At 35.2% G+C, this 20,170-nt stretch overlaps 1 protein-coding gene across 1 annotated transcript in view; it reads right to left on the reverse strand.

Annotated features, from left to right (window-relative positions):
• The window catches only part of XRCC4 (X-ray repair cross complementing 4), a gene marked incomplete at both ends in the record, with an annotated part of 177,241 nt that overhangs the window by 64,064 nt on the left and 93,007 nt on the right, over nt 1-20,170 (reverse strand). Inside the window, one exon of the mRNA XM_084234298.1 lies at nt 19,251-19,398. Within this exon, the coding sequence (XP_084090424.1) occupies nt 19,251-19,398 (148 nt within the window). The remainder of the gene's footprint in view (nt 1-19,250; nt 19,399-20,170) is intronic.

Below are 20,170 nucleotides of genomic sequence, written 5' to 3' on the forward strand. Positions count from 1 at the left end.
AGCATGGAACAATGTAACATCAGCTGTTTTGCTCACAACCATATATCCTCTATGCCTAGATCAGTGCTTGGTTCATGCCAGGTACTCAGCAAATATGTGTTAAAAAGACACTTATTATTCTGGTTACACAAAAGATACACTGTATCAGCAAACATGTATTGCATTACATAACACTTCCATTCATCTTTGGCCACTTCATAGCTATTCTGGAAATTCTAACGACAAAAATTATTGGTTGATAAGTTATTAAATATAAAAAGTATAAATTAAATACTTTCACGGTATAATTTTATCACTAATAATTGATTTAGAAGGTAACTTGCATTCAATCCTAGACACTTAGACACCGTGGTAGGAAAATAAAATGAGCAAGAGCAAGAGCTGCAGCAATAATCAACATTGAGCATTTATTATGCCTGGCACACTCTATCTGTCATCTTATTAATTTTAATGAGGTTGTAATTACTATTCCTATTGGAAATTAGAATATTGAGACTCTGAGTGATTAAGTTGCCCCACCTCATATAACAACTGCCAGAGTTAGGATATATATCTATATAAAAGGCAAGTACACCCTAAGTTCTGAATGATGTACAACAAAAAACTACTACAACTCTGAAACCAAAGACAACTCACTCAAAGTTGATGGAGAGCAAACCTTTCTATGGAAACATCAGCAATAGGTGAGAGAGAGTCCTCAGGTAAAATCAAATAAAAAAATATTGTATTTAATAACTTTGTATTGTGTTAAATTTTACCAGCTTTCCAGTTAAAAGAGGAATGGATGGTTTCTCTTCCAATAAGTTTATTTACTTTAAAAGTGAAGTAGTTTAATCAATAATCAATAACATGAAGTACAAGTGTTACCATGAAGCATAAAATCTGTGGTGGTGAAACTCAGATACCATTTCTTGAGTTTAGGAAACTCAGGACCACTGTGTTTATCTTTCAAAATTTTTTTAAAAGTGAGTGATATTTCAAGAAAAAATGGTACAACAGCAAGGGAATACCCCACATGAACAGAAGTGTGGTGCCCATTATTCTCTTTATAAACCACACAACATGTGCAATATAAGCAGGCCTGGGACACACAACTTTAATGAAACACTAGTTAACTGTATGCATTCAATGAAAATCAACCCCAGTCCAGAGACTGACCATGTGAACACCATATTATACATGGGAAATCTGGACAAACTCAGGGTCTTGTAGCTTACGGAAGAAAAAGCAAAGAGGATGAAATGCTTTCCATACAAAATAGGGTTATATATTACTTAAGGATTGGGTTGCAGATAGGTCTTAATGTGAAAATCAAATATCTTGAAAAATGCTCAGGAAAATATACCCCAACATGATACACCAATTTCAACTGGCCCAATATCAACCACACAATTTTCCTTTTACTTGGGGATAAATGGCTATTTGCTTTCAGTTGAGAAGAGGAAATGTAAAGTAGTTTCTTTGTGTTTAGTGGACATGTTACATGAAAAAGATTTATTGTTAAATGTGCTGTTCATGTTTTACATTTCGTACTCACTCCTTGACATATCTATGAGAATGCCCAAGGATATTTAAATTGTTCCTTTCCAGTTTTTCTTCTCTGTCCCTTTTCATGGTAGTGGAGCAGGCGGTAGAATATATGTTGAATATGCATAAGTTGTATGCACTTGTAAATGACTCCACTCTTTATGAGCCACTTCAAAGTAGAAGATTTACCAGAAATGACAAAGAAGGTAGATCTGGGGTCATTGGATGGACATTTCTGAGTAAAGTGGGCTTTCGTTTAAACAGTAAGTCTTTTAGTATCACAAAACATTTATGTAAAGGTTACATTATGTAAAGGTTATATATTTTAGATAATAAATTCTATTTCAATACTAGCACAATAAAGACCTCAAAAAACTAAGCAAAATAAAAACTAAATAGTAGGAAGAGTAAGAATTATAATCTGCTATATTAAATTTCCACATTGACATTCCCTTTACAGTTTGGAATCCAAAGGAACTGTAATAAGTAATACATTTAATATTCAATGAGTAAGTCAGTGATCTATGACACTCCTAAAAATTCAGAGTGAATGAGTCATTGAACTAGATGCCTTATCATTATAAACAAGATGCCATATCATTAAATATAGGATAGGATTACAATAATTGTAAAGCTTAAAGAAAAATGCAAAAGATAGCAGAAAATTAATTAAAGTAATATAAATGACAGGAAAAACAAGAGTTTTCAAAGTTTCAGTTGACTTCAACAAAAACACAATCTCATTGGGTTCACTGAAAAGCAAAGTACAACAGTATCTACAAAAGGTAATGTATTTGGCTGAGCAATTGATTAAATGGGCCAAATAAAATCTTCTGTCTTTTCCTATATGTAGCCTGTGTCTATCTGTATTTTGAAGTTATCATATTTGTAGAAATTATCTTTTTACCCATCTGCCTTACCTAACAACTCCTTGAGAAGGGAATGATAGAGTGCACTGCACATAAGAAGCAGGAGTCTGCACACTGAGATGACTCTCAAACAGTTACAAACATATACATAACAATTGTAGGTGAGAATAGATTGTATCTGTTATGGTCCCCAAAACTTTGTTAAACAAATAAATAAATCACAGTTTCTAGAGGTAGGGGCAAGGTCATTCTGAACATGAAACCCATGGTGATGAGTTTGGATGTAAATTTGTGGGGAAGCCAATGGAATATTTTAGGGGAGGGGTAGGAAGTTGAGAGAGAAGGGGAGAAGTATAAATATATAATCTAAACTTGTTTTCAAAAGTTCACTACATGGAGAATTGATTAGAGGATGGAGAAGTGGAAATGGGGAGACCAAAAAGAGCAGGTTCCAGCAATCCAGGTAAAAGATGATGACCTCTTAGGCTAGGTTAGTGGCAGTAGACTTGGATAACCAAGTGAGTGATTAGGTTCTAAGAGATATCTAAAAGCAAAAAAGTGTGAGACAGGATGGACTGGATGTGGAGTTGAGGCAAAGGAGAAGTTAAAGATGACTGATGACTGCAGGGTTTTGTTACTGTGTTATTTACCAAAAGGGAGAGAGTTATTACTTGGATATATAGCCACTTAATGCTGCCCTTAACTCATTATAGATAAGATTCATTTATAATTTTAGTAGTTGGTAATTAGCCCTTTGCACTCCGCTGTCCCCTCTCAGGGGACATTGGAATTCTAGCATATCACTTGGATGTCCCCTCTCAGGGGACATTGCAATTTATTAGTGATTACAGGGAATTGAGTTATTTCAATGTAACTTTTTGAGACATGCATGTTTCCCTGAAGTTTTATCTTGAAATGGCACAAGAAATTAAATCAAAATATCGCAAAATTACTAAGATATACACAAGAAATGTCAGCGGGTTTTGTGTCGGACGAGAATGTGAGATGCGTGCTCACGACAGTCCGAGCACTTCGCGACGCCACTTGAAAAGAGCGATAAGGGGAGTTTGTAGAAGAAAGGTCGGTTTTCGAACATAGTGCGCACTGTATAGTGAGATATATAATTACAAATAAACAAGTCTACATCTGGAGGAAAAGATTTTCAAAGCTGAGCTCATTTTGGTTTGAAGCTTCAAGCAGTGCACATAGATCTAACGAGGAGAAAATCGGAAAAGTGATTCTTTTCTTAGTGAATAAATTGTTTGGTGAAAGCTATTTTGGTAAATATCATCTTGTCAGTTAGTAATAACAATTAGAAATTTTCAACCCATGCATTTATTCATATTTTTATTAGAACAATGGCAAAGCGTCCAACCACGAATGAGCCTCATGACACAAGTAGTAGTGAAGATGAGCTCCAGATAGACCTCTATACAGACACGTCAAACATGCACTAATCAGCCTGCAATGCATATTGGGGAGTGTTACAAAACTTATTATACTGTACAAAATTATAAACAATAAAATATTGTTTTTTTTGCAAATATACATTCCTTGATGTCACCCAATTCATATAAGTCCAATATCATTATAATACGTTACTTGGTTCCAAAATTATACTAAATAATACGAGGGTCTGTAAATGCACGTTTCCGCCGCAAAGTAGCGTCGAGTGCCTGGTAGCCAATGTCCAGAATAGTTCGGAGTGCAAAGGGTTAGAATACCTATCATGTGTCAAATATGCTAATTAAATTTCTTTTTGTAATTATCAATTTACATTAAATACCTACATTTGGAGATTAATTTTTGAACTGAATGAAATGTAATATAGTTTCTCACTGTCAATAATGTAGCTCTTCTTAGTTATTAAAAAATAATTTTTACTTTGTTATTTATGCCCAACTCAAGTATTAACTTTAGTAAGACATTCCAAATATACTTGGAACTATTAAACCATTTGGCTTCATTATCACACTATCTTGCAATTATTTACTGGTGTTTTTGCATCTGTATCATATCCTCCCTAAGGGGAAGAACCTGGTCTATCTTGTTTGGTATTGGAGCACCAGCATCAAGCAAGTGCTTATCACACAATAGGTTTTCCATTACTATATTAAGTGGGGAGAAAAGGCAGAGGCCTATAACCACATTTAATGATAGCTTGTATGTGAAGTTTTCTTTCCTATGCTGCATTTATTTTCTTCTTGTAGGGATTATCGGTATATGCTGCTAACAGCTTATATGATGGACTCTATAAACACAGATAAAATCTAAAAAAACAGTCTTATAAGAATACTGAGATTTTCATTTGCCCTCCTTGTACACTTATAAGTTGAAAACGGATGAAACAAAGTCTTCAATTTCCTATGTTTATATGGTACTATGTAATGATTATTCAAAAATAAAGCTGAATGAATAAATATTATTTTTGTTTTCCTTGAAATATTTTTATACACACATAGATATGTAAATTGATAGATATCAATGTCTGTTCAGTTTTTTATTAGTATCTCATAACTTCATTAGTTTGCCAAATTCATTTGTAAATACAATACTTATTTTATTCCCTATAGTCTGGAAATTTCTAGAAAGTCATACATCTTGTTCAAGCCAAAACACTTTGTTAAATCAAAACTATATCCATAAAAGATTGTGACAGAGAAAAGTTTTCTCTGCAATCCATAAGGAGAACATCATATATCTGGAAGTAGGAGAAACCTTAGATTCAGAACAAAATAAAAGTCTAAAAGGTTGGACTTCGTAAGAATCGCTATATAAAAAAAAATTCAGTTAAAGTATACAGTCCAAAATAACCTTTCTTTTGAAAAATATTTTATGTCTAACTTTATTGCTCTGACATTCATTTACATAATTACATAACTATGGGAGTACAAATTCACACCTCACCATGTGCTCATGCTTCATTCACCCTCCATCAAAGCTTCAGAGCCAATACACTATCATTTACCCATATCCCTAACTCTTCCCCTCATCCCCCCAACTCTGGCAATTGGTATATTTTTCACAGAATATTAGAGTTATTTGAGTTGTGCTTTACTCATTTGTTTTCTTTGGTTATTTATATTCCACAAATGTGTGAAACCATCCAGTAATTAGGTGACAGACTTTCTTGAAGCATGATTGAAAATAGCTTACTGAGTAACATACTAACCCACATGCCAAATTAAGTTTGAAAAAAATAAATAAAAGTAAAATAACATAACATGAATATAATATATAATGAGGTTTGTGCATATATGTATGTGTATATATATACACACACACACACACATAGGTTAATAATGTAATCAAAATTTACATACTTAGTTATATAACTATGTCAACCTAGAAAAGGAAATTTTTCCCATCTTTTGGGATGTCAATGCCCATAATCTCCAAGTTTTGTTTATCCAGTTTTCGAGATAGGCTGAGTTCTAAATTAAGACAGACTTTTTTTTTTATAAAGGCTATGTTTAACAAAGTGTTTTCAACAAATGAGGCTTCATAGGTCTTTAGTAGTAAGAGAACAGCAACCATAAGTGTTTCTCAATTCATTCCTTCCTCTCCTTTCCAATCACACTCACACTTATAATCACTACCTTACTTCAGAGAACTCTTCCTGGATTACATCCTCATATCTTTGCTGCTGATCTATAAACAGTCTCTCCATAAACATGTGGCTTCCAGGGCCTCCCTGGTGGCGCGGGGGGTTGAGATGCAGCCTATGAGGCTGTTTGCAGTCACTGTAGCATGAGTTCGATCCCCAGCCAGCCAGGGAGCAACCCACATGGCACAGCAGACTCTCCTGGCTTGCCCGCTGCTCCCTTCAGCAGTGTATTTCAGTCAGTCTGCCTGTTCTGTTCCCCACTCTGTCTCTGGTGAATCCTCTCACCCCTCTCCCCTAATATCTCTGGCCTGTGCCCCAATTGTGTGCATAAATAAATCTTTGAAAAACAAAAACAAAAACATGTGGCTTCCAGAGAAACTTCTATCACATTGTTCCTTATACCATCCTTTGATTCTAAACCATCAGCAGTTTCTCAATGAATTCATAACAGAAGTTCAAATAAATCAGCTTAGCATTTAAGTCCCTTTCTAATAGGAGTTCCATTCACTTTACTAGATATATTCACATCCCCACACCTCATGATATGGTCACAATCCTCTATTTTCCGGTCTCTTCCTCTATAGATTCACTGATGCACTCTGTTCCTCTAACAGGCAGCTCTTCTAAGTAGGGCACAGTTCAAATTTCTATAACAAAGAGGCTCAAATGTACCACAGCTCAATCAAATCAGATATTTGTTTCTCTCTCACACAATAGTGTAGAGGTAGTTGGGTAGTCTACTGCTCAATGAGATTACCCAAGATCTAAGATTCTTCCTCTATTATTGCTCTGCATGCTGCTAGGATGTTTTCCTTAAATTCTGGGTGAAAGATGGGCTAAGATGGATAAAAGAGACAGCAGAATGTGTATCACCCAGTCATTTTATGGGCAAGAGCCCCAAACTGCACATATCATTTCCTCATTTCTGTTCACATCCTGTTGGCCAGACTTTGTCACGTGGTCATACCCTCCTGCCAGTGAAGATGGGAAGTGTATCTCTAGGTTGGCTGCAAGGTGCCCTTTTAAAAGTTGGGGATGCTGAGCCTCCCTGGTAGTGCAAGGGGTTAATAAGCACTGCACTATGAAGCAGTCCGCAGCCTCTACAGCATGAGTTTGATCCCTGGCTGGCCAGGGAGCAACCCACATGGCGAAGCAGACCTCTCCTGACTTGCCCGCTGCTCCCCTCAGCAGTGCATTTCAGTCAGTCTGCCTGTTCTGTTTCCCTCTCTGTTTCTGGTGAATCCTCTCACCCTCCCACATCTCTGGCCTGTAACCCAGTTCTTGGATACATAAATAAATCTTAAAAAAAAAAAAACAACAACTTGGGAATGCACGGGGTACAAAAGGGGTTTCTATTATTAAAGGAAAAAAAGATAGTCAGGACACTGGGTCAACTATTATTCTCAGTGTTATCTTTCTTTAGTTGATGTCTCTGGAAACCCATTGAAAAAGTCAAGTAAAACTTGCTTGAAAAGGAAGTAAAAGGAAAGTTTTCAAGGAAAACTTGAAAAGGTAGTAAAACTTCCTTCTAGCCAATCTTCTCTGATCTCACAGCTCCTAAATCCACAGTCCTCCAAATGGAATATCAACTCTATTCCCTGAAATGTCATAGTTCTTTTAACTATCATAATAGGCACATTTAGATCTATTACATTTATCCATATACATATTAAAGACAGCTTATCAGGAGAGATAATAGAGTGGGTAGCAGGGAGGGGAACTAAGCAACTGATTAATGTTCCTTCATTGTTTTATTTCACACAAATATTCTGAAGACACTGCCTGGTCCAATCTCTTTATTCTGTATTTCTGGTGTATGCAGAACAATCATTACTGATACTCAATTTACTTTTGAGCTTAACCAATATACTTATGACTTATTTTCATTTAGCACAAAAATAACGTTTAAAAAAGTCATGTGAGTGAGCCTCCCTGGTGGTGCAAGGGGTTAAGACACAACCTATGAAGCTATCCGCAGCCACTGCAGCAGGAGTTCAATCCCCAACCAGGGAGCAACCCACATGGCCCAGCAGACCTCTCCTGACTCACCCGCTGCTCCCCTCAGCAGTGGATTTCGGTTGATCTGCCTGTTCTGTTCCCTACTCTGTCTCTGGTGAATCCTCTCACCTCCCACACCTCTGGCCTGTACCCCAGATCTTGTATGCATTAACAAATCTTTAATAATAAAAAAGAGTCACGTGAGTAAAACTGATGTAAGATAAACAATATTTTTCAGGAATTATTTAGAAAGAAAATTACTATAAATAACCTTCAATTAAACAAAGTATATGTGCTAAAATTTTTCTGGAAGTACTTTTTAATAATGATGTTTAAACAAAGCATGTCCGTGATCTTTGTCTATTAGTAATGATTTACCAAAAACAAAGAAATTCTTCATTTTTGGTTCAGCACATGTTTTTAATTTATTTCAGTATTTTTGTTCTTTATTCTCATATTTAATTTCTTTATTCTGTTTGCCAACATCTCAGTTGTGAGGTTTATATTTTCTTATTTTGACATGTCTAATTTATATTTTCAGACAAAGCTTAGAAACAGCCTTGAGTTTTGTTGGGGTAAAACATTTTATTTCATTTATGATGTTTTAACATAGACCAAATACCTATTTAACAGCTATACATATATGTACACATGTATCTATAACAAATGGTTTAAGATATAAAATCTAATTGCTACAATGTAAATTTTGAGTATCATAGGCAAATAATAAAAAAATTACCTATCTTTCTTTCAATATTGACCTATAAATTTATGAGCAGGGAGTCACTGCCTTTGATTAATAACTACTCTGACCAGGTATAATGAATATTTACCATTGTCCTATGTCGGTAGAGTATTTAAAATGCCTGAAACAGTAGCTATTATCAAGTAAAATTTAGAGAAATCTTATGTAAAAGTCTATCATATGATAAAAGAATAATATATATGGAATACAGGATAAATTCCTTTTACCAAAAACACAGATGAGATTATAACAGTTTCCTATTAATTTTTTTTTTTTTTGAGCAGAATCCTCGTCTGTCTGTAATTTGAAATCCAAATGCTTGAGGAAATTGTAGTAAGGCATTTCCCAGGGTGAGTTATAAACATGGAAATAATTTAAACATGTATGTGATCTCCACTGAAAGCATTATTTTGAAATTATGCTAAAATAGAACTTAAAATACATGCCCTTATAAGACTAATTCTCTCATACATGTTTTCAAAGGCCACAGAGTTGTGATTAATATTGAACATGTTTTTTTTTTTTTAAAAAAGTAATATTTTGACCTTTCTGAATAGATAAAAATATCTACGAGGCAAACTTTATCATAAAATATAACTCTTGATCTACTGGCACACCTATTATAATGTATATGATCAATCTTTACTTAATTATTTTGAGTCACAAACACAATTAATAAATCATCTTTGAAGTGTACTGACCATAATCAGTATATCCTGGACCAAGTCCAGGGAGTCATTAATCAAAATATGCAGTAACGAAAGTGAGAGTCACAGCCTGAACAGTTAGGTAAACACAGAGTGAAACTAATAAAAACCTATCTCATTTTAAAACCACCACTATGTTTACTTTTGCAACTAAGATAAACATTATGATAAAATTAAAGTTGTGTAAAAAATGAGGTTTACTCATGACCAAAGTAAATATACAGCATTTGCACATACACTTCATGTCCCTAATTTGACTCTAAAGAAGTTTAAAGTTCAGTTACTAAAAATCTTCTTGTGTGTGTAAATTAAACACACACAACACTTCAAAAATGTTGAGGTTTAAATTAAAAAAAGCAATTATCAGCAATTCTTAAAACTCAAAGTATAAACATGAAAATAGATTCTTTATGAAAGAACCAAGTCACTCACTACCATTTTCTAAACTGTCAAATGCAGATGATTAAATTATGATAAATGAGCAAATACTTAGTATATTGGAAAATAATTTTAAATGATTATAATATAAAATACAAACATGAACACTTGCATATATATATATATTATATATACCTCAAATTAACCAACTACTTTAAAAACCTGGTCTTCCAATTGTGACATTTTCCTCCAACATCATCTTATTGATTGTTAAATGGAAGAAAAGATTTGCCGACACATAGAAGAGTATGAACAATCCTCGTTTCCATAAGAATTATAAAGAAAGGCAATATTTCCTGTCTGAAAGTTCCATAAACAGTTTCCTTCACAGAAATGGAATTCCAGATATAGCCAAAAGCCCCAAGGAAAACAGTGTTTTAAAAACAATAGTACATCATATTCCTAGAAAGTCCTATTAAGATAGTGCCTCATATACATGATTTCATCTGACCTCCATACTGAAAGGCAGGCAGGAGGTACAGTGAGTCCTCAGATAATGTCATTTCTTTCAATGTTGTGTTATTTTGCTATATAATGTTGATGAGGGGAAAAAACCAATTCCCACTGGGGCCACTGTCTGTGTGGAGTTGGCACATTCTCTCCATGTTGGCCTGGGTTTACTCCAAATATTCCAGAAGCCTCCCACATCCTTAAGAAGTGTATATGAGATTCCCTGGCATGTCTAAATTGTCTGAATTAAAGCAGGTGTGTGTGTGTGTAATATGGGTGTGTAATGTGTGTGTATGTGTGCACACGCGCACGTACTCTACAATGGAAAGTAGTCCTGCCCAGCGTTGGTTCTCACCTCATGCCCTGAACTGCTGGAATAGGCTCCAGCCACTCACAACCCTGAAAACTAAATGTGTTGGAAAATGAGCAAATATAAGTTATTTAATATTGGAATTTGGGGGATGGTCTTTATTTAGAAGTTTGGTGGTGTTTCTGTGAACATAAATCTGTTGTAAGTTCTGAACTCTTGTTTGTATCAATTCCCCTGTGTAAAAATTGGTTTCATAATTATGTTATTTTCCATACAGTCATAGTTTCCAAGAACCTTTTGATGAAGTTAAGTGGGGACTTTGTTTTATTAACCAAATCCTTGCATTCACAAAGCTTACAATTCTCTCTATTGTGTTATATAAAAACTTTGAACAAGTAGTTGGAACTCACCGAAATTTCCCTTTATTCAGCTATTAATAAATATGAATATAGATAAAGTCTTAATCAGAGAGTTGAGAATTATAGAAATCAATAAATTTAAATGCTTAACACAAATGTGAGCACACGGAAATAAAATATCAGTTACTATTGCTATTTTTGAACTGTATAATAAAATATCTAGAAAGTATGTAGTCTTTGGAATAAGATGATCTTAGATTCAATCACAAATGTAGCCACTGGTCTTTGGGAAATATATCTAATATCTCCAGATCTGACCTTCCTGATCTAAGAAATGGGTACACTAGATGAGATAATACATATAAAGGGCTTAGCACAGTGTCTAGGAGATAAGCATTTAATGAATTTTAAATATCATTAATGATGAGATTAACTAATGATTAATAAGTATTAATTATTACTAAAATGATTAATAATATAATGTCTTTAACAAAAATTAAAAGGCAAATGACAAGTTAGGAAAAAGAATGATTGATTTTTCAGGCATACAGAGATCTTATAAAGTAATAGGAGACACAGATCTCCACTGAAAATTAGCTTAGGTAAGGCATAGGTGGTAAATCAAGATTAAATAACGATGAAATGATAATAATCAATGAATATCAGAAAAAACAGAATTCTTTAATTATTTAACACAAAAATTAAACAAAGTCCTCCTTGGTGGCACAAGGGGTTAAAGCACAGCACTCTGAAGCTATCAGTAGCTCTAAGCATGAGTTTGATCCCCGCCCTGGGAGCTGACCCACATGGCACAGCAGACCTCTCCTGTCTCACCCACTGCTTCCCTCAGCAGTGTATTTCAGTAGATCTTCCTGCTCTGTTCCCCACTGTCTCTAGCGAATCTTCTCACCACCCCTTTCCCACAACTCTGGCCTGTACCCCAGTTCTTGTATGCATAAACAAATAAATCTTTAAAAAAAAACAAAAAAACAAAAATTAAACAGTGATGAAAGATATTATTTGTTAAGTGATTAATAAAGCAACAGCCAAAGGAAAGCAATTCTTCTGAAGAATAAAAAGCCAACACTCCCTGTGGACATACAAACTGTTAGCCTTCTGGAGGATAACAAAGACTAAGTACATATGCCCTCTGATCTAATAACTCCACTTTTGGGAGTTCAGACTAAAGACATGAGCTATGTGGGCAAATTTATATACAAGTACATACAACATTCTTTGTAATGATACAGATATGGATAAGGAATAAATGTATAGTATGGGAATTATTTTTTTTAAGATTTATTTATTTATTTATACAAGCACTGGGTACAGTCAGAAGTGCAGGAGGGTGAGAGAATTCACCAGAGCCAGAGAGGGGAACCGAACAGGCAGACTGACGAAGTATACTGCTGAGGGGAGCAGCAGGCAGCAGGAGAGGTCTGCGCGCCATGTGGGACCCTCGCCCTGCGGCCGGGCTGGGGATTGAACAGGTGCTGCAGAGGCTGCGGGCAGCTTCCCAACCCAGCGCTCAACCGCTGCGCCACCGGGGAGGCCTGGGAATTGGTTTTTATGGCAATTCATAATGTGAATTGCCATAAAAACCAAATTGAATACAAAATGATGTTGAAGGAATGCATCTACTAAAATGGCAAAATGTTTATAATATATACTTAAATGGTATGAACCTTGTTTTGCAAATGAAATGTAGAAGAAAACTGCAAATACAGTGTGCTAGCGAGGAATTAACAGTGGTTTTTCCAGTGATGGCATTATATATATTTCCCACTCAATATTTTGTTTCTGTGTGTTTTCTGATTTTTCTGGGAAGAGTATGTGCTTCTTTGACAGCAAGTAAAACAAAATGAACCTCATTCTATTGAAAAATAAATGGATTTCTTCAGTAGACAATTGGAGAAACTGGTACATCCAGACAATGGATTGTTCATGGCTAGAAATAAATGATCTATCAAGCCATTAAAAGACATGTACAGAACTTACATGCATCTGAAGTGAAAGAATCTAATCTTAAAAGGCTACCTATTGTATGTCTGAAAAAGACAAAATGACTGCGATAGTTAAGAGAATAATGGCTGTCAGGAGTTGAGGGGAGGGAGGGAGGAATTGGTGGAATTCATAGCATTGTTAAGTTAGTGAAATTACTCTGAGTAGTCTGTATGATACTGCACTGGTAGATACTTGTCATTATATACAAAAGTCCCAATCCATAGGCTAAACAATACCAAGAGGAAACAAATGCAAAACAAGAACCGCTGAGTGACAACATTGTGTTGATATAGATACAACAATTACAACAAATGTTACCCACAACTTTGGTGGGAAATGTTGATAGTGGAAGAAATTGTGTGTGCGTGGGGCGGGGGGACAGGAGTGTACAGGAACTCTGTACTTTCTGCTCAATTTTGCTGTGAACATAACTACCCTAGAAAATAAGTAAGTAAGTAAGTGGAACAATATTGGGCTCTTTCCTTCCCTGTTAGGTTTAATTTCATTTTTATAACCTATAACATTGATAATAGAAACATAGAAGAATTATATCAGAAGGTGCAAAAAATAAATCAGCATAAGAAGAATCTTACTAATCTTACTAATAGTAAATACTTTAAACTCTATTTGACTGTAACTGGTTTTCCTGTGAAAGTAGCATCTCCAAAACTCTGAAAAGTTTTGATAGACATTGTAACATTGTTCAATAGTGAATTATGATGTATACTATCATATGTATAATTTTTCCTCTAGACAAAAGTACAAGTATTGTGGAATTTTATCCAGGATAATACTGTAAGCCTCTCCTATAAAAAGGAAAGAATTCAGCTTGTTCTGGGTCCTGGAAAACCATACTTTAAACATATGGTTATCAGTGATGTCTGAGAAATACACAATCCTATTCCAAGGAGGTGTCCTCTCTATTCCAAGATGTTGTCTTTTCCTACTACATGTTGCCTCATGAATGATAGAAAATTGTGTAAGCTTGGCCAATTAAATCACAAACTTAATCTAAGGGATGTGTCTGTGTGTGGTCTTGTCAACTACCATCCACCTAAAATATTGCAGCGACACACTTACTTATTAGGACCACTTACAGGTAGATTCAAAACACAGTTAAAACTTCCTCACTAAATTCAAGCAGCAACATCTGTGAAAAGTTACAATTTAATATTTTTAAAGTTGTTTGGGACAAAGTGTTAAAACTCTGTGTTTTCCATCACATAGAAGATTAAAATATGCTGGTGGGCTTTGCACGAGATACGTGAACTTACATATTTTTACTCACTAGCATGCAAAAACAAAGACTACACAGAAGTATCTAAAGACTACAGAAGTATTTATTTGTACTTTTGGCCCAAACTATTTTAAAGATTTACCCTGCAAATGAGATGATGCCGAATGTCTCCTCTTAGGTTATACTAATGTTTTCCAGTTACTATAACTCTCTTAGAAAATGACCCTGCTGTGGTCAGAGTCATGAACAGTAAGATATTTTTAAAAGAAAAAGAAGACGGCACAATGAGATGAAAAGATATTTCCTGCTCATGGATTAGGATTATGTTAAGTGAAATAAATCAGGAGAAAGACCAACACCAGATGGTGTCACTTATATGTGGCATATAAAGAAAACAAACCACGGATCAGATAGAGCCAAACTCAAAACTAATTCTTGAATGAGGACCATAGAAACAAGGCATTTAGAGGGGGAGAGGTGAGGGGGAAGGTGAGAACAATGTGGGGAATCAGTCCAAGGATCTATGGGTGCTTCAGTGGTTGAGAGCACTATGGAAACAACACCTGAAGAATGGAGATCTATAATTTCAAAATGTAAATGATGTAAACTATTACCTCAATAAATTTTTGAAAATAATTAAGTGCCTGATAAAGTTCAAATATACTGCTATTTCATTTTTTTTAAATTATCCAGGATAATTTATTTATTTATACAAGCACTGGGTACAGTCAGAAGCGCGGGAGGGTGAGAGAATTCACCAGAGCCAGAGCGGGGAGCAGAACAGGCAGAAGGACCGAAGTACACTGCTGAGGGGAGCAGTGAGTGTGCAGAGGTCTGCGCACCATGTGGGACCCTCTCTGGTGGCGGGGGATCTAACCAGCTCTGCAAGAGGCTGCAGGTCGCTGTTCAGCGCTCAACCACTGTGCCACCAGGGGAGGCCCTACTGCTATTTCATTTAGATACATATTGTGCCACTGTATTTACAGAAAATAATATTAGTTGTACTTGTTTACAGTCAGTATTTTACCTGATAATGTTAATAAAGTATATAAATATGAAAGTAATTTCACAACTTCTGTAATCTTTGTCAGCTGTTACTCTTTGTTTAATACATGAAATTTAAAAGCCATACCAAATAACTCTACAGATCATAATTTCAAGTGATACAAGACAGTAAATTGCAAAAATAGATAGCATATGGTTATGTTGAATAATAACTATTAGTGTTGATGTTATTTGACAGAATAGGATTGGTATTCCCCATGCACAATCATATTGTGTGGATTATTCACACATTAATTTTTTAATGAATATTTATCTATATATCATCAAGGATTTCAACATCTTAATAAAAGTGGGAATCATCAAAGACCTGAACATTCCCTAAAAAAATTATATTTACCAGGGCCTCCCCGGTGGCGCAGCGGTTGAGCGCTGGGTTGCGAAGCTGCCCGCGGCCTCTGCTGCGCCGGTTCGATCCCCGGCTGCTCCCCGGCCACCGGAGGAGGATCCCACATGGTGCGCAGACCTCTCCTGCCACCCGCTGCTCCCCTCAGCAGTGTACTTCAGTCCTTCTGCCTGCTCTGCTCCCCACTCTGGCTCTGGTGAATTCTCTCACCCTCCCGCGCTTCTGACTGTACCCAGTGCATGTATAAACAAAAAACAAACAAACAAATATAATAAATAAATAAACATGCCTCTAAAAAAAAAAATAAAAAAAAAAATAAAGAGAGAAGAGTAAAGCAGGACTATCAGTCCTCTCTAGAAAAAAAAAAAAAAAAAAAAATTATATTTACCAAAAAAAGAGACTAAATGGCAGAACAATTTTGCACCTCAGGACTGCTAACACATGCTAATTTAAGCTATTACCCTGTGAATACTCTATACTAGTTTCAGTGTGTTTTCAATTTTCTAGTTTCCTGTGTTTCAAAAGAATGAAAGTTTTATTATGGGGATTCCAAAATGGCACAACATAATGCAGTTTGAAAGCTGACTTAAAGAAAAACAGAATCTAAGTACAATGGCTTTATAAAACTTCAAATGATTATATCTAAGAAAATGCAAAATTGCCGTATATTAGAGTTCTCTGGTCAATTTGATATTTTGGTAATTCTTAAGAGTTAAAAAGGTACATCAAAAGGTAGATGTGAGGGCTTCCCTGGTGGCACAAAGGGTTAAGCACTGCATTATGATGTAATCAGCAGCCTCTGCAGCAGAAATTCCATCCCCAGCCAGCAAGGGAGAAACCCACTTGGTGAGGCAGACCTCTCCTGTCTCGCCCACTGCTCCCCTTGGCAGTGTATTTCAGTCTGCTTGTTCTGTTCCCCACTCTGTCTCTGGTGGACCCTCTCACCACGTGCATCTCTGGCCTGTACCCCAGCTCTTGTATGCATAAATAAATAAATCTTTAAAAAAAAAAAAGGTAGATGTGAGAAACAGAAATGCCATAATCCACATGGGAAAAGGCTGAATTTTTAACAAGGATTGCACAACTGGGCTTGGTTGAGGCTCTTGGGAGTCCTGAGTTTCATCACACTTCCACTCTTCTTTGTTCCTTCCATTCCTTATTACATGCAACATCCCACCTGGAAATATGTTCTCCAACATAAAGCCAAATATTTTGTTCTTTCTCAGACCCTAAGAGCTTTACCAGACAAAAAACAATTTGACAAAAAGGTCCATGAAGACAAGGGCTGTGTATGTTTTGTACTCTCCTGAATCCTCAGCATCCAGTATTATGTCGGGCACTTAACTAATACTATTATTCATTTGCTTACAGATTGACTGAATGAAGTAAAGACTTTTCTCAATATTTTGATCTACTTATAATTTATTTTTTTTCTTTATTAATCTATAGGAACACTTTGGCTACTCTAATGTTTGCAAATTGGAAATATATTTTTGGCTTATTATTCAAAATAGATCATTAACACTTAATGAAGAGAGAAGGTTAAGAGCTAATGACCAAATTTAGATGATAAATGCAAACCAGTAAGAGCTGAGTGCACACTGGGTTTTCACTTAAACTATCTGGTGACAAACATATAGTATAGGCAGTATTTTCAAGAAAAAATAGATCAAGTTGACTTTGGCAAGAATAAAAACCCAACTATAGACAGGCAAATAAGAACAATTCCACTGTTAAATGTGAAGTACTTATTTTTATATAAGAAACCCCAAAACTTCCTCCCACCAGCGTTATTAGTCTCCTGAACGGTTTCTGCCTGTCTTGGAAGTCTTATTGTCAATAGCAGAATTCTAAGACTTTTTGCTCTCAGGACTCCTTTACACTATTTTTTTCTTTATTGAGGCAACACTAGTTTATAACAGCATAGTGGGTTAGGCTCACATCTTCTCTGATGGATTTTACAATTTTGAAAATTACTGAAGTTCTCTAGTTTTTGTTTAAATATACTATATTTGCCATATTTAAAAATAAAACTGATAAAATCAATGTATACTTATTGATTCCTTTTTTTTTAATGGTTTCTTTTTTTTAAGATTTATTTATTTATTTATACAAGCACTGGGTATAGTCAGAAGCACGGAAAGGTGAGAGAATTCACCAGAGCCAGAGTGGGGAACAGAACAGGCAGACTGACAAAGTACACTGCTGAGGGGAGCAGCGGGCAGCAGGAGAGGTTTGCGTGCCATGTGGGACCCTCGCCAGCAGCCGGGGATTGAACCGGTGCTGCAGGGGCTGCGGGCGGCTTCGCAACCCAGTGCTCAACCGCTGCGCCACCAGGGGAGGCCCTACTTATTGATTCATTTTAAAGTAACAATAAACCCAGTATATTCTTTCTGAAAAATCACATATCCCTCCAAAATCTAGTGAAGGCAATGTTTTACACTTTTGCACATCTGTTTGATGGCTGAATTGAATAACAATATCATAAGCATCTACATTTGACATGTTTTATTTATATTTTTAGAAAGATTTATTTATTTATGCATACAAGAGCTGGGATATAGGCCAGAGATACGGGGCTGGGGGAGGTGAGAGGATTCAACAGAGACAGAGTATAAGCAGAACAGGGGAATCTACTCAATTGCATGCTGAGGAGAGCAACAGGTGAGACAGGAGAGGTCAGCTGCATCATGTGGGTAGCTCCCTGGCTGGAGATTGAACTCACACTGCAGTGACTGCAGATATCTTCATAGTACTGAGAATTAGCTCCTTGCACCACCAGGGAGGCCCTGACATGTTACTTTAATTGAAATATATGAAGAAAATCCTGCCTCACATGGATAGAGAATTGAAGAAAGGATGACTTTGTGGATCACCACAGTGGACCTCAGGACCCCCACTTTGAAAAAAAAAAATATTACATTTTGTAATATATGTCACAATGTACTGTTTAATTACTCTACCAAATTAATGAAAGTTTAGAGAATAATAAGTTCCCTGAGCATTCCTACATATATCCAAACTTACAAATGATTTGCATATTCATTTTGTCTTCAACTGATAATACTCTTTATAAATGCACATTGTCTTTGTGTTAATTAAATGTTAAATTGAAATGTAGATTGAAGGAGGATAGTTTGATATAAAGAGGAATAAACAATGAGAAGAAAGCTGTATAATTTGAAAATTTAGTAAAAGTTGAAGAAAAAGAGACATTTTACTTGAAAAAAGATCAAGCATAACCAAACCAAGACACTAATTGGAATGCTATATGGGTCTTTAAGGCAGTAAATTGGACTGAAACACTTTAGTGAACACAAGTTGGATTCTAATACTTTTAGTATCCTACACGTCATTTCTAATTAATCTGTAAAATCCACAAGAGAAACAATTTATCTATATTTTTAGTATTTCTGCTTTAAATATTAATAGGAATTAACCAAATACCAAAGAAAATATCTCACAATTTCAAAGTTATTGTTTTTTTCTCTTAAAAATAGCTTTACGTAAATTCAAAAATAAAAATTTAAAGCTATATATTAGATTTTTGAAATGTTATGCCACTGCTTTGCAAAGAATAAAATTACTTACTTTTCCTTTTCTTGAAGTTGATGTTCCTGAGAAGCCATTTTTGGTTCTGTCCCAAAATTTTTTTGCATCCGCTGCCTCCTCTTTCTACTTGGTGCAATATCAGTGACATCAGGACTTGAAAAAATAGAATCATCTCTTCTTAAAGTAGCTAAAATAAAGTGACATAAAAATGTAACCTGATAAAATTACACATGTAATTTTTAAGTAAAGAACTTGCTGCTTTAGCAACCATATAAAGTAACAAAATTAAAATATAACAAACCTTAAAAAATTATGTGGATTTGGTGAACATAACCAAAGTTAGTGTGTAATACTTTTATATCAATATAAGATAAAGGGAATCATAAACACAGAATGATTTGATCAAAATGGTCTTTGTCTTTCTTGGGCAACAACCTTCCCTTTATGCTTTATAAGTAAAATTCGATGTTGCAGTACTAGAAATAGAAATCAGTACCTTAGAATCACTTCTAAAATCACCTCTAAATCACCTAGAAAAAATAATAATGCTGAAGAATTATTACTAGCATTATTTTACTTAATGAAGAAATCAAGGCTTCTGAGAGGCTAAGTAACTTTCCCAAATCACACAGCCTCTGGCTTTATATTTCATTATTTTGAAAATTAAAAAATATTTCTCCTCAATGGGAAAATTATTCCTTATTCAAGTGTTAGTTAAATATCCTCAAAGTGTATTTTACTTTCTAAAGCTGTTTATGTTACAAAGACACATAAGTACCACTGGATTTCTTGTACATTTTTTTTTATTAATTCCTAACAAAGTATTGGGAATAGAGAAGGGTGTTTCTCCAAAGGTGTTCAAGATGAAGGATTTGCCATTTTCATTATTTAAGGAAGATACTTCTAGTTTTCTGATTTGTTACAAACTGAGATCTCACCTAAGTTTACTCAATCACATA

This window comes from Talpa europaea, assembly GCF_964194135.1.
Source record: "Talpa europaea genome assembly, chromosome: 5".
NCBI classification, from domain to species: domain Eukaryota; kingdom Metazoa; phylum Chordata; class Mammalia; order Eulipotyphla; family Talpidae; genus Talpa; species Talpa europaea.